The 22587-nt window shown below is 61.1% G+C and overlaps 1 protein-coding gene across 1 annotated transcript in view; it reads right to left on the bottom strand.

Moving 5' to 3' along the window:
• Positions 1-22587, bottom strand: part of KIRREL3 (kirre like nephrin family adhesion molecule 3) — a 512553-nt gene that overhangs the window by 21604 nt on the left and 468362 nt on the right. Inside the window, exons 5-7 of the mRNA XM_045557855.1 lie at positions 16986-17143; positions 9764-9914; positions 4774-4879 (exon numbers count right to left, since the gene is read on the bottom strand). Of these exons, the coding sequence (XP_045413811.1) occupies positions 4774-4879; positions 9764-9914; positions 16986-17143 (415 nt within the window). The remainder of the gene's footprint in view (positions 1-4773; positions 4880-9763; positions 9915-16985; positions 17144-22587) is intronic.

The raw sequence follows: 22587 nt of genomic DNA on the forward strand, positions 1-22587 counted from the left end.
CATGCATGCACACATGTGCACAGACAGACAGACAGACAGACACACACACACACACACACACACACACACACACACACAGAAATGCGGCTCCAGGAAGCTTGGTTTCCAGACCAGACGCGATGCCATGGGAGAGGCGTGACCAGGGCCTGCATCTCCTCACCATGTAGCAGGAGCGCTGATAGCATTAGGAGGAGAGGTGTTAGCAAGTGGTCTCGAATGCCCCTCTTCCCACCTGGCCGGCTCCCTCAGCCCTCTAGCCTGACTCCTCCCACCCCCAGGGTGGGCCCCTCATGTAGCCCCCGCATCCCCAGAAGTCCTTTCAGCCTCCCTGGTGGGACGGCACTTGCTCTTGTTCCCGCCCAGCCTCTGCCCTCCCACCCTGGCTTTGCTCCGCAGAGGTGGCGCCGCCATCAGCCATGGCTGGGTCTGGGGAGGCAGGTAGGAGGTCCTTCCATCGGCCAATCGGTATCACACCAGAGGGAGACCGAGCAGCCTTGGGCTCAGCTTGGTTTTGGCCCTGGGGTGTGATCACCGCGTTGGACCAGCGACCTGGCAGCCTGCTGGAGCCCCACAGGGGTGTGTGTGTGTGTGTGTGCACATGTGTGCACACGCACACACACATAGGTCCATGCAGGTGTGCGCGCGTGTGCATGTGCATGTGTGTGGAGGTGGGGCTTTCCTCACAGATCCCCAGGAGGAGAGCTTTCCATTCCCCTGGTTTAATGCCATTGCAGACAACACTCACTTTCTGAAATCGCAAACCTCCTAACCAGGTTCCTCCCAGGTTCAAGCCTCTGTTGGGGTGTTTGTCTGTGCAGAGCTGGAAAGGTCCCTTGCCTGCCCCAAGCATGACCTTGCAGCTCGCCCCCTGGCGCCACAGCTGCCCCGCCTGCGCCCCCTTTTCTCTCCTTCCCTGCGTCAGCGCTTGCCCCAGCCTGGCGGCTCGCCCCGAGAGACGGCCGCTTCTCTGCATCGCGCTGAACACCTCCACTGGCCCCGTGGGGTTGTTATTGAGAATTAATATTGATTAATTATTAACACGATTAATAATAACAAATATAGCTTGACAACACAGCAAACCATAGCTCCCCGAGAGCTTAAGGAGCTTCCCAGCAAACCATTCTGAGTTACTCGTGAGTCATTTCAGTTTCTGACTGTAGGCCGTCCTTGCCCGAGGCAGACGAATTCAGTTCCAGGCACACAGTTGGGGGCCTGTGTCCAGACCCAATTCCTTCCCCCCTGCCGCAGTGAGGGGCCACACTGCAGGAGCAGGGGGAGGCCAGGCAGGGGCTGGCTGGGCTGGGGTGGGATTGGGCCCAAGTGAGCTGTTCTGATGGGCAGGTCCCGTTCGCTTCCTCTTCAGGGTTCCTGGAGAAGACGGGGCTTTCTCCCTTCTCCCTCCAGGGCCCAGCACCATGAAAGTCATGGAGGGGGGAAGCCCAGCCCGGCCCGCTCGGCCAAGTCAGCAGGAGGACTGCTGGGGTCCTGCAGGCCTGGAACACGGTGCTCCAGGTGCCACGGTCCCCCTCCTCCCAGACCTGGCCGTGGGGAGGAGGCCAGAGAGGGGGAGACCAGAGGACGCCCCGGCAGAGTGGTGCTGTCTGAATGGGTCCTCTGTGCAGCCACTGCCCCCCCGGCCCCCGCTCCACGGCCCACCCCTCTCGTGGAGGTCGGGGGACGGCAGGGGGGATTCTCTGACCATCCTTTCCCAGGGTCATGGGCAGGACGGCCGTGGGGCTGGGTCCTCAGGTGCCCAAGGCCAGGGCTTCTGGGGAGGGGCCTCTGGATCCCTGACAGCCCCTACTCACACCTCTCTCAGCCAGTCCTTTTCGGCCCCCCCTTGAGCCCCTCCCCCACCAGAAAACCCTCTGAGGGGTCCCTTCCAGGGACAGGGATACTCAAACCACTGCACCCAAACAGCTGGCCACAGGGTCAGGGCTGGGAGCCACAGAGCAGTCCCGCCCCTTCCCTCTCCTCTCTCCTGGCTCCATGTCCTCCTGCCCATCTTCCCCTCCCCAGTCCCCTCCCCTCCCTCCCCTGCTGCTGTCACCCCAATCCCAGTCCCTGTAACACGGAGTCAGCCTAAGCCTGTCCCAATCAGTGTCTAATTTGGTCTGAACAAATGTAAGAGGATTAATTATTTATGTCAGGGAATCAGGAGGCCTGGCATGTCACAGCCTCCAGGCTGTCCTCAAATAGCCCCCTGTGTCCTGTCAGGTGGTGATGCCCATCCTGCTGTCTGCTGGAGCCACCGAGACCTTCTGAGGAAAGGCCCCGGGGGTCCTGGTGCTGTGTGGTCCCCAGGGTGGCGGAGGGGCAGCTCCCATGCCCAGCCATGTCCCCTTTCAGGTGCTGGGGTACAGAGGACACATCTCTGATTTCAGAGATGGCAGCCTCCAAGGTGGAGCAGGGAGGAAGCACTCAAGACGAACGGAAGTAAAGAAACAGATTCCTGTGATCTTGTCAGAGTCAGTCAGGAAAATCAGTGCGCTGATGTGATGACATTTGCCTACAGCATTTCCTCTCGAATCCTAAGGTCGCATCTAGAGCCAGCGTCTGGCTGCCAGACGGGACCTCGCTGGCGTGAAGGGGCTGGGCGGCTGCGGGTGGGCCTGCGTCCTTCCCAGGCCGCCCGGCTCCCCTGCGTTAACCTGGGGGCCAGAAGGGCTCCCCGAGAATCTCTGGAGTCCTGGAGGGAGACTGACCCTGCACTAAAATGCTTTCAGGGCCCTGGCTAGTCAGAAGGCCAGGAGGGAAGGTGGCGGGTAAGAACTAATGGCACCTGCAGGGAGCCCTGCCCTCCCGCCCTCCCGGCCCTGCCAGCTGCCCTGGGCGTGCACGGGAGGGGCTGGCTGTGAGCCCGTGAACTCCAGGGCGGGACAGAGAGGGAGGAATCCCACAGGGCACCCGAGCCTAGCAACCTGCATGTCCTCTGCTTGCTTGTGTATTAACTGTTTAGCATGAAAAATAGAAACTCCAAAATTATAGAAAAGTCATTAAGAACAGTCCCATTAACTGCCATCTTCCCTTCCTCTGGACTGGGCAGTTGCCAGCATTTTTTCACGTTGCTTCATGAGGCCGTCCCTGTGCAGACTGAAACCTCCTCCTCTTTTCAATACTGTCCTGCTTTTCTGAGGTCGCCGACCCTGGGAATCAGGGATGTTTGCTTAGCCCGTCCTGGCCAGAGGTGGGTGTGGGGGGGCAGTCAGGCCTGGGGGCTGAGGCTGCAGGTCCGGGGCTGTGCCGCTCTGCTGTCTGTGCAGCCCTCAGCCCCGCGTCCATGGGCGGCCGGGGGCCTGGCAGTGAGGGGCAGCGGACATTGGAAGTTGTGTGCCCTGGTCTCTGGGGGCAGGTGGGAGGGCGAATGGGGGGCAGTGGGTGTGAGAGGCTGCCCTGGGGAACTGGCCTGAGGGGTGTTTTCTGGGCAAGTTGTTCCTGGTATTCAGGGACCACAAGCGGAGAGCTGGGAGCAGAGGAGGTAAGCTAACTTGTACGGAGAAGCCCGGGCCTGGCAGGTGTGGGGTGGAAGCCCAGAGAGAGGGCGTCTCCCTGGGCTTTTCTCCTGCATCTTTGGTCACTTGCAAATAGATGCCAGACCCAGCCAAACCAGACATGTTCCCTGGACCTGAATGGGCCACGTGACTCCAAGGAGCCTGATGTCCTGGGCTTGGAAGGGACCCTGGAGCTCGTCTAATCTCTCTTCTGCCTTTCGTCCAGTCAACAGTTAAATCGGACAGGACAGATGGGTTTTCATCCCATTTTAAAATATCCTTAGGGACATAGACTGTGCCCTTCCTGGCTTCTGTCCTAGTGCTGCTTAATCATCAGCGCTGCATGGAGCGCCTCTGCATGTCCAACCTGAATCTAAGGCCCATGTCCTTTCCTTCCGCCCGCTGGGCCACACGGCCTCGTCTTCCCTGTTCTCCACTCCCGGCCAGCTTGTTTCCCGGTCCGGGGCCATTAGCATCCTTGGCACTCGATCACCCAGATCCAGGGCAGAGCTGATGCTCTGGCACCCGCGGCCCGTCGAGCGGGGGAAAGGATGGGGGCGTAACGCGGCCAGGTCCACGTGCATCTGAAAGGAGGGGAGTTTCTGGAGTCTGCCCTTGAGCACCTCCGAAACCACTTAGTCTTCTGGAATTGAGAGTGGGGATGGTGCACCGGCAGGAAAGAGCGGCTCTGTGTGTACTGGATGGGCCGGACACGCTAAGGAGCGTCTAGTCTATGCCGTGCACTGTGCTGCGTGCGGAGAGCCGCGAGTGACTACGCTGCGGTTCCGGCCTTCAAGACGCTCCACGCAAGGCGGAGACAAACATGTAAGAAGCAGTGATGCTTTTATCAGTTTGTGAGCAAGGGACACCCGGGGGCCATGGGCATGTATGACCCCAGGTGCCCAGAGACAGACCCACTGTCCCAGGAATCCCGCCCTACCCAAGCAAACAGTTTGACAAGCACAAGACCAGAGTCCAGGTTCCGGTCTTGCTGGTTCTCCCGGTGGTTCTAGCTTTCTTCCTGAGCCTCTCTCCCTCCCGTCAGAAACAGGGGATAAACAAGCTGCTCAAACAGAAGGTGTGACCCGTGCTGCCTGCATGGAAGAGGGGTGTATGCACGTACGGAGGAGGCCAGCGGGCAGGGTGCGGGGCGCAGGCTGGCGGGCACCCGCCGTCAGCTAGGCAGCGCCACGGCCATGCTGCAGACCCTAAGTGCCATCCCACGAGATAGGCGTGGGGTGGGGCCGGTGGCCAGGCCGTGCCTGCCCTGCATGACTCTCACCTGTACTGGCTGACAGCTGGGTTGGCCTTTGCAGAGCAGTGGAACGTGACGACGTTGTCCTCCAGCACTGGCTGTGGTTCCACGGACAGGTTGACGAGTGGGGGGTCTGCAGGGAGAGGAGATCACTTGTGGACTGCAGGGAGAATGGGGCAGGAAGACCCCCGGGTGACATGGAGGATAAAGGCCAGAGATTCCACCACCAGGGATCCTCAGAACAGCGACTGCCCCTGGTGGGGTGGGTGGCGGGCTCAGAGGAGGCTGTTGCCCTGCCTGGAGGTGCCTGATCCAGCCAGTCCTGGGGGTGGGCTCAGGGCCCCTGTGGACTCCAGGCCTGGTGTCGACAAGGACAGCCAGCCAGGAAGCACGGCCACCTGGGCGCTGCACGCCGCCCACCCTGCAGCTCTGGCAGAGCAGAGCACCAGGGAGGAGAGGCGGGAAGGGGTGCAGGGCAGGGAAGTGCAGACAGCCCCATTTCAGCACAAACTTCCCGTCTTCGGAATGTCTGTTGATTCTCTCTTTGTGTAAAGGTTCTGGGGCATCTGTTATTACACCCTTTAGTCAGCCTGGTCATCTCCGCTCAGCCCTGGGGGTGTCACAGGGCCGCAGCTCCAGGCTGGGGCTCACTTTCCCACTTGACAGGACAGGAAGCCAAGCTCTGAGGTGCTAAATGGAGGGAGGGGAGCAGACAGAAAGTCAGAGAGAGGGAGAGGGAGACACAGAGAGATCCGCGCAGAAGGATCCGAGGTTGGCAGAGCACGCACACAGAGGAGAGGCCCGGGCCACTGAGGAAGAGAGCGAGCGAGAAGAGGGAGGGGGACAGCGACAGGGAGACGAGACACACACAGACTGAGAGACGCAGAAGACTGGGAGGAAGAGACAGAGACCCGCAGAAGCGGAGAGCAGGCCGACGCGTGCACAGAGACACGCGATCAGACAAGGATTTCAGACAGAAGGCAGAGAAGACCGGGGGGACCCAGCACACGGAGACAGGAAATGACCAGGTGCGGGGGAGAAAGACCAAATGAAGCCGTGTGGAATGAGAAACGAGGGAGAGACAGACACCGCGAGCCGCAGAGACGGAAATGGGCGCGAGGGTCTGCAGCAGGCGGGGCGGCCTGGGGGCGGCCTGGCCCAGCCCAGCGCGAGGCGCCCCAGGGCACCCGCGCCCGAGAGGGAGAGCCGGGCCAGCGCCGCCCGTCTTCCTTGGGCAAGTCTAGGCTGAGTTAGGAGGGCAGCCTGGTCCTCAGGCCTAGCCAGGGCCAGACGCACTGCCAAGCAGAGGAAATTGCTGGAAGGTCACGAGGACTTTCGAGGGGTCAGCCTGTTTTTAGTAAAAGAAGTAAAGAGGCCAGTTTCTCGGAGGCCATCAGGAGACATGCTGACCCCACGAGGGGCACCGCAGAGGCACGAGACTCCAGCCCGCCCGGTCTGGGTTCCTGGCTGGGACCTTGCAGAGTGGTTCACAGCCTCCCAGCTGCGGACCGAGCCTGCCGCACATCATTTGACTGCTCTGACCCAGCCTCTGCCGCTGGTGCTCCGGACGGACCGCGCCTCCCTGCCCAGGGCTGGGCACAGGGGCTGGGCTGGGAGATGGCCCCGGGCCTACGCTGGTGTCTGTTTCCTGAGTCGCAGGTGGCCGGCTGGCTGGGCAGCCCACTCTCTCCACATTATCTCCTAGCTCCGGCCTGGGAACCACAAGTCCCGGAAGCGCCTGCTACTGGTGCAGCCAGCTTGCCTGCCTTTTCCTGGGGAATCACTAGGGGAGTGACGGGTTTTTCAGTGAGCTCAATCTCAGTTTTTAAAGCGTAATTCAAGTGGTCACAAAGATGAGTGTGGCGAGGTAGCCATGAGCGCTCTCCTCCACCCCCCAGGAGAGCTGCGACCACCCCAGCCCTGCAGCCCCTGCCCAGCTGCCCCCGGCTTCCAGGCCAGGTGGGATCGGGTGTCCCAGCTCTTTCCGTGCAGGACTGGCCGGCTGTGCTGGGCGCTGGTGTGACCCTCCCTGGAGAATATGCTCACCCCGGGGAGCCTGCATTTGGCTGGCACGGGGACTCGGGGACTGCCATCTCCATCGCAACACGGGCCGGCCCCCATCCACACACAGGCAGCCTGCTGCTGCGAGGAACAGCACCTCGATCCAACTCTTGTTAAGGAGGTACCAGTTCGACAGTATCTAGACACTTGTCACAGAACTTGGGGGGCTGTTCCAGGAGGCCCCCCCTTACCTGAGTGTCCTTTACAAAGTGATGAGACTTCGGGAGGCAGGAAGATGGAGCACGCCTGGTGCAGGCCCCGCCTGGCTGCGGGACGCACATACCCAGCGCCCCTGGGAGGCCTCTGTCCCGCATCTGCCCCTTCACGTCACCCCTGGTGCCACCCTCCAGTCTGACTGCACCTCACCCCGACCACAGGTGCCCGAGTCTCTCTCCACTCCTCCTCTGCATGTACCGGATACAAATTTCCAGAGTCTGCCAAGCTCCAGAGTGTAAATAGTTTATGTTATGTCCAACTATTAAACATGACTTTAATCCCACTTGTGATGTCGGCTGCATAACTTATAGGAGGGCAGCTTTGATGTAGCTGGTGGAACTGAGATCACACTGAACAGATGTTACAGCTGAGAGTCTGCTAGTGTTTCTATCAGCAAACTGTGCGTGTGTGTGTATGTGTGTGCACACATGTGTTTTGGGGGGAAGTATTACATCAAGGAGGGGGTGGCAAAAGAGAGAAACTTCATGACTCAGTGATTTTATAGCACATCCATTTGAAACTTGGCATCTGGGCACGGAGTCCAGATGCCGAGAGGCTTTGAGGGTGTGAAGCTTTCTCTCCCATTACTCAATCTGGGGCTTTGTCTTCCACTGGGTAACATGTAAAAACCAAGGGAAACAAACAACAAATGTGCTTTTGCTGAGTTTGGATGCTTCTTGGTTGACTGAGAAAATGAGCAGGTTTGTACAGGCAGCTCTGATCCAGCCCATGGTGCCCACAGTAAACAGCTCAATGCTTACTGAATGAGCAAATGAATAAATGCAGGAGGAGGAGGGGGAGGGGAGGAGGGGAGCAAAGTTATATGTGCTTTGCCGGCAGCACATAAACACTCTCAGCCCAGGGGAGACCTGTCTCCCGCTAGGGCTGTGGGGACATCTGTGACTGTAGGTCCTGGCAGCTGATAGGTGTGGAGTGCTCACAATGTGTCAGGCATGAATAATTTCATTCGACCCTTGCTGAACCTTGGGCGGTAGGCGCTATCACCATGCTGAGAGGCACAGACGAGGAACCGAGGCACAGAGAGGCTAACTGACCAGGTCAGGGTCACTCAGGAAGTAGCAGAGCCAGAATTCAAAGTAGGAAAAATATGATGGCCTTCACCACTGTGCTGCACTGCCTTGGATGGGGCCCGTGTGGGACACCAGGCAGCTGGGTCCCAGCCTCACCCTGACCTCGTTCTGGATGGCCGAGAGGCTCTGGGAAGGGAGGCCAGAAGGGTCCAGAGACCTGGCAAGGCCTGGCGCCTTCCCAGGGTGCAGGCTGTCTCAGTGTGCCCTGCCCAGTGCTGCCCCACTGGCGAGCATGGCGAATACGGGCTCTGCTGGCCGGCCACCTCCCTGCTGCCCGGAGAGGCTCTCGAGGGGCGGGGCGCTGCTCTTCCCCCTCCCTGCCAGGGCTCTGGCTGCTGCGGCAGCCAGAGACACTATCTTGCCACCAACTGTTAACAAACCCGTCTCCCCTCACACACCCCCACCCCAAGGGTCCTCCTTCCCGCCCTCGTTCAGGGAGAGCCGCAGCAGCGAGCTCTGGCCAAGCCTGGAGCCGGGCGGGGGAGCCTCCGTGGCCGGAGCCCGTTGACACCGTTTGCTGCTTCTCCCCTCTGGAGCCTGAGCGGGATTCCAAACACGGGGTGGGAACTTCTGCTCTCTGGCTGCCAGGACAGGTTCTGGGAACCCTAAGTCCGCGTCTCTGGACTCCAGATCCTGGAGAGTCATGTGGAGCCAGAATCCAGAGGCCTTAGACGGGCCAGGGCTGTTAGGGTGAGTTTCTGAATGCGTCTGCTTTAAAATGAATACGCGAAGGAGGGCGCGGCCGCCCGCCTGCGCTCCGCCTTGTAAGTCAGAGCTCGGGACCAGAGTGGCCCCCAGCACGCGGAGGCTTCATGCTCTGAGAGGGAAGCCCACCTCTGAGCGCTCCTGGGGCAGGGCCACTGGAGCCGCCTTGCTGAGCTCTTCTTGGTTCTCTGGGGCTGACAGGCACCTTAGGGACACTTTCAGGAGTCTCTCTTAGGAGGCTCTTGGGACGTGATGTTGGCGGAGCTTTAGAGCATCATTACTGTCAGTATGTGAACCATAACAACCCAGGGCACTGCACCCACCGAGGCCTGCCCTCGTGGGGTGTACAGGAGCGCTGTCCGGCAGGCTCTGCAAAGCTGCCCACATTTGAAACCTGCATGGGCAACTGAGTCAACATTCGGGTGCCTCAGTTTCCCCAGATACCTACTCCAAGCGGTTGTAAAGATTAAATTCGATAATGCATATAAATATGAGCTAAATACCAGCCCGTCCTTCTCTTCCTCTCAGCCCCAACTGACCCTCCGTGAGGGTGGCCGGTGCCCCTCTACAGGGCAGGGTGCTGCGCGCCCACCGGGAGCCCGAGAGCCCTTCCGTGCCCAGCATCTGCACTCTGGCTTCTCTCTGGGAGGGGAGGAGCCCCGGGCCAGCCCAGCAGGGCAGCCGCTGACCACAGTTATTAATATGGAAGCTCCATCTTGTTCAGGTGTCGAATGTGGCTTAAAGATGTCCTTTACCGAGGACCTTCATCCGTGAGGTTGCTTCCCGGGACGGTAAGAAACACAGAGCGCCCCTCCTGCTGGTACTTACAAACCAGCCAGTCCACAGAGCTGACCCGTCTCCTGCCTTCAGGCGACCGGAGCTACCAGAAGGGCTGCGTGTTTCCCACCTGGACCTGGCCAAGCTGGGAGGGTGCCGGTACTCACGCTGGATGTCGATGGTGACTGAGGTCTCCTTCCCTCCAGGGATGGCTTTGTTGGTGGCACGGCACACGATGCTCTGCCCGTTCTCCACGTCGCCGGGGGAGAGGAAGAGGGTGCTGACGATGCTCTCTCGCTTGCCATCCCGGAGCAGTGTCTGGGCGGGCAGGGGGAGAAGGGACAGAAAGCTCCTGTCACTCGGCTGTGATGGCTGGATGGGTCACGGAGGACAAGCCCCAGCTCAGAGACAAGAAGGTAGAGTCATGGGTGGAGGAAGGGAGTCTGCCCAGGAGTCACAGGGGCCAGTCTCGGGGGTAGCCCTGGCTTGCTGGCCTGGCCGAGTGCTCGGCTGTGGAAGGAAAATGAACTGAAAAGCCCCATCATGTGTGGAGTCAGCCTGCACTTGCGTGCTTAAGTACAGGGGACACCAGGCTGGGCTCAAGGGAAACAAAGCTTCAGGAGGTCCCTGGTAGCAACGACCTCGCACCTGCCCTGCCCCTGCTGTCTGGGCAAGCCTTGGGGTCTGCAGAGGCAAGGAGACGGTTTGCAACAGCAAGGAGCAGCAGCAGTGTGCAGGGGGTGCAGGTTTGGGCGCAGGGGTCAGGACAGGCTGGGTGGGACGTGGCAGAATCAATGCACGCTGACCTGTTGATTATTTACCTATAGAAATCCTTTCAACTTTTCAAAGCATGTTGCACCCGGACCTCGTTAGAGCCAGAGGCAGCACAGACGCCATTACCTTCCACTGACCAGGTGAGGGAAGGGTGAGGTGGGGAGGGGCTATGGAGCTGGACCCAACTCGCGCTTCCAGTTGGTGGTGAGATAAGTACAAGGGTCCTGCAGTGGGGTGAATAATGTCCTCCCAAATTCTTGTCTACCTGGAACCTCAGAATATGGCCTTATTTGGAAGTAGGGTCTTTGCAGACTAGTTGAGAAGGTAGTAATTAGTTAAGCATCTCTAGATGAGACCATCCTGGATTTAGAGTGCTGACTTTAAATCCAACGACTGTGTCCTTTTAAGAAGAGGAGAAGACTCAGCGAGATGCAGGGGAGAAGGCCCTGGGGGGAAGGAGGCAGAGACGGCAGTGACACACCCCAAGCCAAGGAATGCCAGGAGCCGCCAGGAGCTGGAAGAGGCAGGAAGGATCTAGCTTTGTTTCAGACTTGGCCCTGCAACCGTGAGCTTCGAGAACGTGAATTTCTGTTGTTTTAAGCACGAAGCTGTGGTCCTTCATTATGGCAGCCTTAGGAAAGTAACACAAGTACTAGAGCCACTGGTGTCCTGTCTTCCCCAGGCCCCGGTGTCACTCTGTAGCCCCTCTTCCCTCCCGTCCCCCTTTCCAGTCCCCCCCAATCACTGGGGCCCACTAGGCGAGGCACGCTGCCGGAGCTGTGCTGGGTGGGGGTGGGGAGCCGGAGCTGTGCTGGGTGGGGGTGGGGACTGGAGTCTGTCCGGTACTCAGAGACTCCTGGTCCCAGGAGGGGACAACACTCCCTCCAGGGAAGGGTGCCGGATGCTGTCCTTTGCCGTCTCAGCTTTGCCCAGACTGCAGTCCCTCAAACCTCCCGTGCAGCAGCAATGGCATCGTCCCTAATTCTCACAAGGGCCCTGGAAGGGAGGGAACACTATCTCTACTCAGCAAAAGAGAAAACTGAGTTCTAAGTGAGTTGGGAACTTGCTGGGTGGAGCTAGGATTTGAACTGAAGAATGGGTGAGCCCCGAGCCACGACCCTCTGCCCCCGCCCCTGGAGATGCTGGAGGGTGGGTATGACTGCCTCGGCCCTACAGGCAGGAACAGCTGGGGCGATGACGTAGCCTCCAAGTCACTGAGCCTGTTAGCAGCAACATGTAGGCTGCTGGAACCTTCCTGGGTCCTCAGTTAAATGTGGGCAAGCCCTGTGGCCTCAGAAGAACAGGGCCCGAGCCTCTCTCCAGAGGGCACACCCTGCTTTAGGCACAGCTTAAAATTCTAGAGACAGCCACAGAGCAGGAAATAAAATTTCTGGTTCAAGCTGTTTGTTCCACCTAATTACAGAAAAAGGGAGATGTGTTCATTAAACAAGGCAAGAGCCAGGAGGAGGCAAGCGCCCCGCGCCACTCCCCCGGGGAGGCCCATGAGCTGGGGGACCCAGACACCCACCCAGCCTGCAGGGGTGAGAAGCACTGGGCGGGTCGGGGTGTGGGGGGCAGTCTGCACCCTCATTTTTTCTTCCCCTTATTCCTTTCTGATCTCATCTCTCCTTTCTTTCTCTTTTCTCTTGCTTCATTCCTTTTGTACAAATCTCCCCCATCGTCACTTTTCTCATATGCAAATGGAGCCTTTGGACTTGGCGGCCTTGAAGGCACTGTTCCCACTGTCCCAACCTGTGGATCCTGCCCTCCCAGCGCGCCCACCCTCCCTCTCTCCCCTTCACTGAGGTGGCCCTGGGGACAGGCCGTGGGCACTGTGCTGGGTCCTGCTCCAGAGCCCGTCATCAGCATGCAAAGCAGCGCTGGGAGGGAAGTAGGCTAGTAATGGCAGGCCACCAACTCCAAGGCCTCCGTCCAGCTGGGTGGGCACTAATGTGCTGCCAGACCCCAGCCTCTGGCCTCCCGGGCTGCCCGTGTGGCTGTGGTGGTGGCTCCCGCGGGTCCATGAAGACCCGGCCCCCGTGAGTGCAGACGTGGGCCAGGGCCGGGCGCATGTGCGGCATGTGCGTCCTGTGTGGGGCACAAGCCTCTGCAGGTGGGTTCCCACCCACCCCTCACCTGTCCTGCCTGTGGGTGCTCACGGCCCTCTGCCCACTGACTGCCTCCGAGGAGCTTTCTGGACTGCCCCAGTGCCTGCGGGGCCCCGGCTCCCCGCTGAGCTCTGCCTGCTCCAGGGCTGTGCACCCCCCATTGCCCCACCACTAAGGGACCTGGTGTCTGTCTCTCTGGTTTTCCAGCAGCGGCTTGGGAGGCTGGGCACAGTGTACCCTGGGTGCAGCTGTCCAGTGTGGGCGGTGGTAGCCACTCCACTCTTTCCAAAGACCCCAGGACTCCGGTGGGCAGTGGAGAGCCAGGCTGAGCCCTCAGAGGTGGGACTGCAGTGGGTGGGTGCCCGGCCCAGCGCTAACCATGGCATGCTCACGATATACAAACAGCCGGCCAGGCCTTGAGCAGCCACTGCCTGGCAACCAGGCCTGTCTGTTCTCCTGGGTCCCCTTCACCTCCCCCACCTGCTGGGTCTTCTTTTGTTTAATCATCACTCTGCTTCTCCCTTTTATAACTGCTTGGGGATCCATGTGGGCCTGCTGTCACCTGAATTGAACACGGGAGGTGGTGCTGGGTGGGCTGCAGCCAGCCCTGTGGGCAGGTGGCCGCCTGAAGCTGAGTACGCAGAGAGGTAGGGTTGGGGGCAAAGGGCTCCAAGGTAGACACGGACAGGAAAGTGACCTTCCCTACCTGGGAAGGAGTGGGTGGGGCAGGCAGCCGGCTTCCGGGAAAGAGTGCTCTGTGGGCCCAGCCCACACCCTCTTCTCTCCCCGTTCCTAACCTCTCCTTCCTTCACTGGGTTGTGGACTCGTGGGCCTTCCAGATGAATGCCACGTGGCCCCCATTCTGGTGCCAGGCCGAGAGATGCAAGAGGAACAGAGGAGGAGCCCACTGGCCCCAGATGGCCCGGGGCCAGGTGTCTGGGAAGAGGTCTGGAGAGAGGCCCGCAGCGTGGCCCACGCCAGCACCCGGCAGTTAGCTGCAGCGTCTCCAGCCTGTGCTGGTGGAGGCCGGCCGTGGGGAGGGCCTAGGTCCCCCGGACGGGGCGCCTCCCCTGCTGGACAAAGGCGGAGTAGCCGAGAGAAGGGCCGACTAGAAACGTGGAGACTGAGACCAGGGCCCTTGTTAGTGCAATGGCAGTGTGGCCTCTGGGGCTGGGGAACTGCGGTTCCCTTGCGGGAAGGGAGCCACCAGTAATAGCAGCAAACCCCACGCCCCGCTCCTTACCAGGTAACTTCCGTGCATGATTCCTTCTAAGTCACACACTTAACAGGTGCCATGACTAGTATCATCCCATTTAGCAGCTGGGGAAACTGAGGCAGAGAAGCTGCGTCACCGTAACATGTGATGGAGCCCAGGCTTGAACCCGGGTCTCTGGGACCACATGGCCTGCCTGCTGTGACACTGACGTTCTGTCTAGGAGGTGCGGGTGGCCAGGTGACGATGCAGCGGGGCAGCCGTCGCTCCCAGCAGCGGTGCTCGTCTGCCAGACCTGCGTCTCCCCCACCCTCCCAACCAGCCTTGGAACGTGGGCTGCTGTCGCTCCCCTGGTGCGGATGGGGGTGCAGACGCCCCGCAAGGTCAGCTCACAGCAGGAAGGCGGCGGCACCTGGATTCCATTCTGGCCGCCCAGGTGCGGAGCCCACAGGTGTAACCAGCCACGTGGCAGATGACGGACGGGGAGGGCTTCAGCCCCCAGGGCTGCCAGGGCTGCCCGCGGGGCCTCTCCTGCGGCTGCGGGCCTGGGCGCCTGCTCCACTGCGTGTGCACTGGCGTGTGCTCTCCCCCCCCCCCCCGTGTCTCTCTCTGTGCCCTTCCTCACGCACGTCCCGGCCTTGGCTGTGACAACGGCCTGGGCGGGGCCCCTGGGAGGGGCAGTGGGAGGGTGGCTCTGACAGCCCCTCCAGCCTGCCCCACGGGAGCCCCCTGCATTGCCCACCCTTCTCGGCACGGTCTGGGCTGAAGACCTGTAGCTTGTCAGAGCTGAAGGAACCTTTCCAAAGTGTCTGATCCAAAGCCTGCATTTTGCAGATGAGGAAACTGAGGCACAGGGAGTGAGTTGCCTGTGGTTACGCAGAGTGGGATCTGGAGCCCAGGCCCCCAGGTGCCAGGGCTGCCCTTCCCCGTGCAGCGCCAGGAGCAGGGGCGGTGGGCAGGGGGATGGCGGGCAGGGGACGGCTGACAGGGGACGGCGGGCAGGGGACGGCGGGCAGGGGGACGGCGGGCAGGGGACGGCGGGCAGGGGCGGTGGGCAGGGGGGCGGCGGGCAGGGGACGGCGGGCAGGGGACGGCGGCCCCAGCTGCCCTGCTCTCCAGTAGCACCGGGCCAGCCTCTCCAAGAGACCGTCACAGCACGGAGGAGGATGACATGCTGGGCTCAAGGTGTGCCTGGACAGGTCCGGCGGGGTGACCCTGGCCTCTCTCCTCACCAGATGGGTGTGTCCCCTGCGGGACGTAAACCCTGGCAGGGGCCAGGCTGGCCCAACCTCAGGGAGAGACCGGACACGCACCCAGGCTGGAAGGAGCACCCTTTCTTTCCCTCTCATCATCCTCTGGGTGATCCATTCCCTGTGTCGTAGTTTTGTATCTCATGATGCTGCAGGGCGGCTCCAGCCCAGGACACTAGTGGGGACTCGTCCCCCGACAGGCAGCCTCCCCCATGGACTTGTGGCTGAGGGAAGGCGTTTGTCCTGGTTTTGGCACCAGGCGCTGGGCTGACCCCTTGGCAGGATGGTCAGTTTGGGCAGGAAGGATGCACCCTCCGAGCAGGGCGGGCTTGCCTCACATCCTCCACCGACGGCGAGGGCCCAGCTGACCTTAGCAAAGCCCAAAAAGTGGTGCCGGGGTGGGCTGGGCCTGGGGAGCGGCCGGGTACCCTCCACCCTGTGAGGCCGAGGAGGGCCTCAGAGCTGAGGAAAGCTGAGGTTTGGTGGTGAGAGCCCCAAACCCTTGCCCTGGCCTTGCACAGCCTCTGGGTGGTGCCCTGGGGGCTGTCGGCACTGCCCACCCCTCCAAGGCTGCGCTGGGAGGGGCCCAGGGCAGGGCAGAGGCCTGGGCCTCGGAGCGCACGGCCCACTTGGGCACTGCCCTGTCCGCCCTCCATCTTCCATCTGCAGACGGAAGAGGTTGGCCCGGCCGTCCTGCAAGGTCCTGTTCATCCTCAAGGCTCTGTGGCGTGCAGCCCCATCTGGGACTCTGGGCACAGTCTCCTGGAGTAGGTTTTGGTGGGGCTGTTTCAAAATGCACCCAGGGTTTTGTTTTTCTTCAGGTATGGTGAGGCTGACAGGTGAGGAGCGACTGCCATAGGGAGAGTTTGTTACGCACGGTTCCCAAGAGGCAGGGACATGCCACTCACACAGGGCCTCACTGACGCCGGGGCCTGATAAAAGGAGGCTGTGGGGGCCTGGATCTGTTGGTCTGCACATCAAAGGCACGGCTGGAGGCCAGGCGCTCGCTCTCTCTAGGAATTAGCGAGCCCTGGTCTCTCCCTGAGTCTACGAGGCCTCAAGATGTCAAAGCATCGTAAAATACAGAAAATAAAAAACACGATTAATATTGGGGCCAGTCCAGGGCACTTCCAGGGAGAGAAAAGCACTCCTGTTGGTAGACACAGTAGGGACAGGGCCGGGTGTGGGCTTCTGGGCTGGATTTCAGCCCTCCCCGGCCCCCGAGCCAGGCGCCTTGGACAGCGCAGAACACACAGCCTGCCCTGGCAGTCCTGGCACGGTGCCGCATTTAGCGAATATTAATGAAAATAAAGCAGGGCCAGTTCAACTTGAATTTCAGATAAACAATAAATAATTTTTTAGTATACCTTTGGCCCAAAAGTATGTCCCACGCAATATTTGGAACATATTTATACTAAAAAGTTATTATATTTATTGTTTTTCTGAAATTCAGATTTAACTGGGCATCTATCTTAGCCCACTTGGACTACTGTAACAAAATACCATAAACTGGGTGGCTTGGAAACCACAGGAATTTGTTTCTCGACATTCTGGAGGCTGGGCAGTACCGGACCAAGGCAGATTTGGTGTCTGGGCCATAGAGGGCGCTCTCCTCACTGTGTCCTCCCGTGTGGGAAGGTCCCCGCGGCTCTTCCCTAAGGGCGCAACTCCCACCCAAGAGGACTCCAGCCCCTGCCGCAACCGCCTCCTGTGACCTTAGGAATTCTGGGGGACACAAACATTCCGACCCCGACAGCATCCTATATTTTACCTGGCAACCCTAGGCCCTGGCTACTTGTACCCCGAGTCTCCTCTTCAGACCACGCCGATCCTTAGGGCCCTCACCGAGCCCAGCGGTGACCCTGGGGGTCGGGGGAGAACTGGGCAGAGAGGCAGAAACGGTCAAAGGAGGGACACACATACAGAGGCGGAGGACAGCCGCAGCGGGAGGAGAACGAGAAGGTGCAGAGAAACAAAGTGACAGCCACGGGCAGGGGCAAGGAGAGCCGGCTCCCTCCCCGCCCGGCCTCTGCAGAGGCCTCACCTTGGAGTAGGTGGCTCCGTTGATGACTTCTCCCTTTCGCAGCCAGACGATGGAGGCCGCAGGCTTGGCGTTGTCCGCGTGGCAGGTGAGGTTGAGGGGGTCCCCCGCCCGCAGGCTGATCACCGGCCCCCCCAGTATGATGGGGTCATCGGGTGGCACTGCGAGAGAGGAGCAGAGAGGTCGGGCGGAGCTCCCCCAGCCCCCAGGCAGGGATAGTGGGCTGGGCTGGGAGGAGACAAACGGTAATTATCAAACTTTACTAAAGTGAGTAATCCGGGGTATTGTGACAAACAGTAGCAGCACAGCAGCGGCCATCCCTGACGTGGGCACCACATGCTCCCTGGGGAGGAAGGGCCTGTGCATCGCCCAGTCCCTGCTCGCCGTGCACGGGGGCACGGGCCAGGCGTCACCAGCCCCTGAGCTCCGTGCCCAGACAATGCCTGTGCTTTCTTTTAAACTTCTTTATGCTTTGAACAAAGCACTACATCTGTTGTCTGATTTAATCCTCACAGCAATCTTTCAAAGCAAACATTATTATCATCCCAGTTACACAGATCTGGAAACCGAGGCCCAGCAGGATCAAGTGACTTGCTCAAGGTCACATGGAGAACGGGTGGCAGAGCCAGGCCCCTGACTGGAGTGCCAGGCCAGCCCTCCCTGGCAGGGGCAGGGGACAGGGCCACCCTTTAAGGTGGAGACTGTGCTTCAGAGGGCCGTGCACCCGCTGGCGTCTCCAGGGCCGCTCCGGCCCCTCATCCCGGAGTCAGAACAAGGCTTTCCTGGCCTGGTTCTCCCACTAGGTTGTGCGGTGTGGTCGGCAACTTGGAGGCAAGGGGTGTCCACAGCAGGACGTGGCCGACGCAGTGCCCCACCCTGTGCCTAGTGGAAGCTCCACAGACGTCTGCGGGCTCCAGGGAGCCACCCTTTTGATCCTCACAGCCCACGGGCTGCAGGACTGGCATTTAGGATGGCGGGGGTCACTGTTTGGGGAAGAGGCCCAGAGAAGTGGAGTGACTTGTCCAGGGACACACAGCCTCTTCTGGCGTTCATGCTCATAGACACAGTGAGGGTCTCAGGCCCCTGCTGCTCCCTGGGCAAGCCACAGAAGGGGCAGGGCTCCCTGGAGACCACCTGTTTCTCTTTCCCTGGGGGGCTGGGCCACCCAGCTCTGGAGGCTGAGAGGGGCTCTGGGCCTCCGGACACACTAGAGGCCTGAGCTGTGTGTGTGCTCAGTGAATGGCAGAAGGACAACTGGGTGCCTGGGGCTTGGGGACCTGGCACAAAGGGTCTTCTTTGCTTGCTTGCCAGAGAAAGCCGAGCCTTCCACCCAGGCCCTGGGCTCAAGCTTCTGTGCTCCAGGCTCGTGGGCTGCAGCAGCTCAGAGCTGGAGATTGGGCTCCGGTGGTCCTGACAGAGCAGACTCTGCCTTCCAACCTCAGCCTGCAGGGCAGCTCCCAGACCTGCCTGGCTTCTCTCCCCGTCCAGGGAACCTCCCCATCAGCCCCTCTCCCAGTCCATTCCGGCTTCTCTGCCAGCTCCAGGAGGGGCAGGAGCATCCCCGGGGCCAGGGAAGTACCCAAAGCAGCAAACCTTCAGACTAAGGGCCTTGTGTCCTCCTTTCCTGCCCAGGGCTTGTGGGAAGCTGTCACTGACCCCAGGGGCAGCAGTCCTGGACTCTCCCAGGGTCCGGGCCCAGGGAGGGTCGGCCTCATCCAGCTCTGCCTGCCCCTCTGCTCTTAAGCCCTGGGCTCTGCAGGGTGCCCTGGCGCTGCCAGGAGGGAGGAAGCAGTGTGGGGAGGAAGATGCCCCCCTTCCCACACTCTCTCATTAGTGCCCTTTGGCCCCTTGGGGTGGGCATGGCCAGAGCGCACAGGGAGGCTATGAGGGCTTGCCGTGGAGGGGCTGTGACTAGCTGCTGCTGCGGGCAATTTTATGCCCACTCGGTGGGCGGGGGCCTTCCAGCAGGCAGAGCTGGGGCTGGGGGAGAAGAGGCCAGCTTCACCCTCCGCCAGGCTGGGGCTCCTGCCCCTTCCTTCTGCGGGGGCAGCTTCGCCCAGCTCGATGCCCAGGACGGAGTCCTGCCTCAGCCTCCCCAGTGATGAGCCCTGCGGTGTGGGACCGTGGCAAGTCCCTGGAGCAGAGGGCGAAGAAGGAAGACGGCCACTTCTCCCGTGTTAGTTTCCTCAGGTATAAAATGTGAAAGCACACAGAGGATCTGGAAAGTTCCCCCAGTGCTGGCATTGTTGCGTCTAAGACAGGGGCTCAACACCTTGACTGTGCATCAAACTCTTCTGTGGAGGTTTTCGAAATCCCGTGGCCAGGCCGCGACCAACCAACTAAATCCCAGTGTCTGGAGGCAGAGGCGGGCCCCAAGCTCCCCAGGGGGTCCTAATGCGTGACCAAGTTTGAGAACCAACCGTCTCTGGGCTCTCTGCTCAGGTGGGTGGAAGCACCGGCCTCTGAGCCTGGGGCGAGGCCCAGCCCTTCCTTCTTGCTCTGCCCACGCTGTTTGTGGAAGGTGGAAGTAGGGGGAGCGCAGATGAGGGAGGCAGGGGTGGGGCTGTGTTGCGGAAGGGTCAGGCACACACAGCTGCACACACACGTCCACCCTACGAATGGGCCCCGAGTGCACCCATCACGCCGGGTATCCACGCAGCCATGCGTCACGGATCGGCCTGCGCCTCACTCGCCCGCTGGGGGTGGGGCCGGGGTGGGGGGTGAGGAGGGGATGTTGGGGCCAGAGGCTGGATGGCAATCAAGTCACGCGCAGCTGTAGCCGGCAGGCCGGGCTCCTTCCCTCCCCTTCAGACTGGCCGGAGGCGGGAGATGTGTTCTTCATACACACCTCGCAGGAGCGGTTATTCTCCGGAACCGCCACAGAGTTTGTTCTCCTAGTTTTTAATCACAAGGAAGGTGGAAGCATTAGTCTCTTTGTGATTAATCCGGAGATAAAAATAGTTGATTGTTTCGGTGCTGTGCTTGTTGTCAGTCAGGGAAAAAACTGCGGTAACTGGTGGGGGACTGCGGCCTGGGGAGGCCTGAGTGGGTCCGCAGCCCGGGCTGGCGAGGGAGGGAGACTGCGGCTCCCAGCTGGCTCCCTGGGTGCTGGCTGCGGAAGGAACGTGTCCTCCGGATGAGGACGCCACAGTCCCAGCCACCGCTGGCTCTTCGCAGTTTACTCTCACTGGCCAGGATCTGGGCAGGCAGCTGGGGCCTCCTTGCCGCCCTGCCCCTGCCTGGCACAAGCCCTGCAGACCGTCCACACCCGGGTGGGCAACGTGGGGCACCGTCCCTTTCCCTGTGTGTGGGAGGAGCCCCCTGAGGACTTTCCCCAGCTCTGCTGCCCAGGGCAAGGGGGTCTCCTGTGGAGAGGTGGGGCCGCAGATGTCACGCAGTCCAGTTCTGCATGGACAGCGAAGGCAGCTGAGGCTGACCCAGAGTTCCCAGTGAGTGAGGGCAGAGAAGGGTGAGAGTGGGCTTGGGAAGGGCGTCTTGGCTACAGCCGGGAGGCAGAACTTTCGGCTGTTTCTCCTCAGCCTGCACCTGAAGGTCGTGCAGAGCCACCACCCAAGCCCACAGCTGTCTCTAAGAAGTGCTCCCATGAAGGCCTTGGACTTCTGGGCCAGCACACATTGCTACGGGCAACCACCTGACTGTCCTTCCCACGAGACATCAGCTGGAGGGTCACGTGGGGCTGGGGTCTGAGGGCTTCTGTCCATTGTGGAATCGCTCGTCCCCTCCCTGCCCTCTGCCCAGCGATGCTACGGCATCGAGCTCATTTGACTGGCTGGTCGTGGCCTGCCAGGTGGGCCAGCTGCGTCCGAGCAGCCTGGGAAAGCTCTCCCGGCCAGACGGGGCAGCGCGCTGGGGGCTTCCCCCGGAGTCCACTCGGGTACCCCAGTGGGCCCCTGGCTGGGCCTCCAGAGATTGCTCCGACGCTGCGTCGGGTCTCTGCAGAGGGCGACGGGGCCCGGCTGCCGTTGTGGGTGAGCTGGGCCACCCTCCCGCCCAGACAGCACAGTGAGAGCCTCTCAGATGCACAGCCCTGGACAGCAGGACTGCGTCCCCTTCAGCTAATACAGCCGCGTCCCTCTGCGTCCCTGCCCTGCCTCGAGCAACAGAAAGGCTCACTGGACAGTGCGAGGACCTTGGTCCCTCCGCTGCTCCCTGCTCCCTGCGCTGCCTCCTGCGGTCGGCGAGAGAAAGGGCCCGAGCGCCCAGGTGTGCTGGCCCTGGAGTCAGAGGCCCTCCTTTCAGAGCGGGGCCCTTTGCAGGCGCCGTTTCTTCAGCTCGGAGCACTGGCGTCTGCTCCCCTTCTTCTCCTGGGTCACTGCGCCCCTTTGACACTTCGCTAAGTGTCCTTCCAGAATCTGCCGGTTGGGCCAGGTACACAGACTTCCGTCTATGACCCCATAGCATCCGGGACACCCTCCTGCCTCAGGATCTAACGCGTCCTACGGAAGCGTCTGTGCGTTGGTTCCCTGGTTGGCGATTTCCTTTGTCCCGAGCCGTCACTGGCAGGGTGCCTGCCGCATAGCGCACAGGGTGCCTGCTGAGCTGAGCTTGGCCTGAGTCCATCCAGGGGTGGGAACCTGCGGCCCTGGGGCCACATGGGACCTTCTGGATCCCTGAGTGCGGCCTTTTGGCTGAATGAATCCCAATTTCACAGAACAAATCCTTTCAGTTCCCTTGGGTCCTGTGGATTCCGCTGAGGGGCTGCACTTGGGGATCTGGAGGCCACACGTGTGAAGAGCACTGTGCCACGAGCCTCTTGTTTTATTCTCAATATCCTTTGAAGCAGGAACTATTAGGATGTCCATTTTCTAAGTTAGGATGCCGGCTCAGAGAGGGCGCGATCCTAGGCTAAGATCACACAGCCACAGTGGTGGAGCTGGAAGTTAGACTCAGGTTTGTTTGAGCCTATGATACGGAATACTAGGGTCAGAGCGGCTCACAGACCCCCCCCTCGGGGGCCCTCCGTCACCTCCTGCCCTCCGTCTCCTCCTGCCCTCCGTCTCCTCCTGCCCTCCATCACCTCCTGCCCTCGGTCACCACCTGCCCTCCGTCACCTCAAGCCCTCCGTCACCGCCTGCCCTCCGTCTCCTCCTGCCCTCCGTCTCCTCCTGCCCTCCATCACCTCCTGCCCTCGGTCACCGCCTGCCCTCCGTCACCTCCTGCCCTTCGTCACCGCCTGCCCTCCGTCACCTCCTGCCCTCCGTCACCACCTGCCCTCGGTCACCGCCTGCCCTCCGTCACCTCAAGCCCTCGGTCACCGCCTGCCCTCCGTCACCTCCTGCCCTCCGTCTCCTCCTGCCCTCGGTCACCGCCTGCCCTCCGTCACCTCAAGCCCTCGGTCACCGCCTGCCCTCGGTCACCTCCTGCCCTCCGTCACCGCCTGCCCTCCGTCACCTCCTGCCCTCCGTCACCTCCTGCCCTCCGTCACCTACTGCCCTCGGTCACGCCTGCCCTCCGTCACCTCAAGCCCTCGGTCACCGCCTGCCCTCCGTCACCGCCTGCCCTCCGTCACCTCCTGCCCTCCGTCACCGTCTGCCCTCCGTCACCTCCTGCCCTCCGTCACCGCCTCCCTCGGTCACCTCCTGCC

This window comes from Lemur catta, chromosome 7, assembly GCF_020740605.2.
Source record: "Lemur catta isolate mLemCat1 chromosome 7, mLemCat1.pri, whole genome shotgun sequence".
In the NCBI taxonomy this organism is placed as follows: domain Eukaryota; kingdom Metazoa; phylum Chordata; class Mammalia; order Primates; family Lemuridae; genus Lemur; species Lemur catta.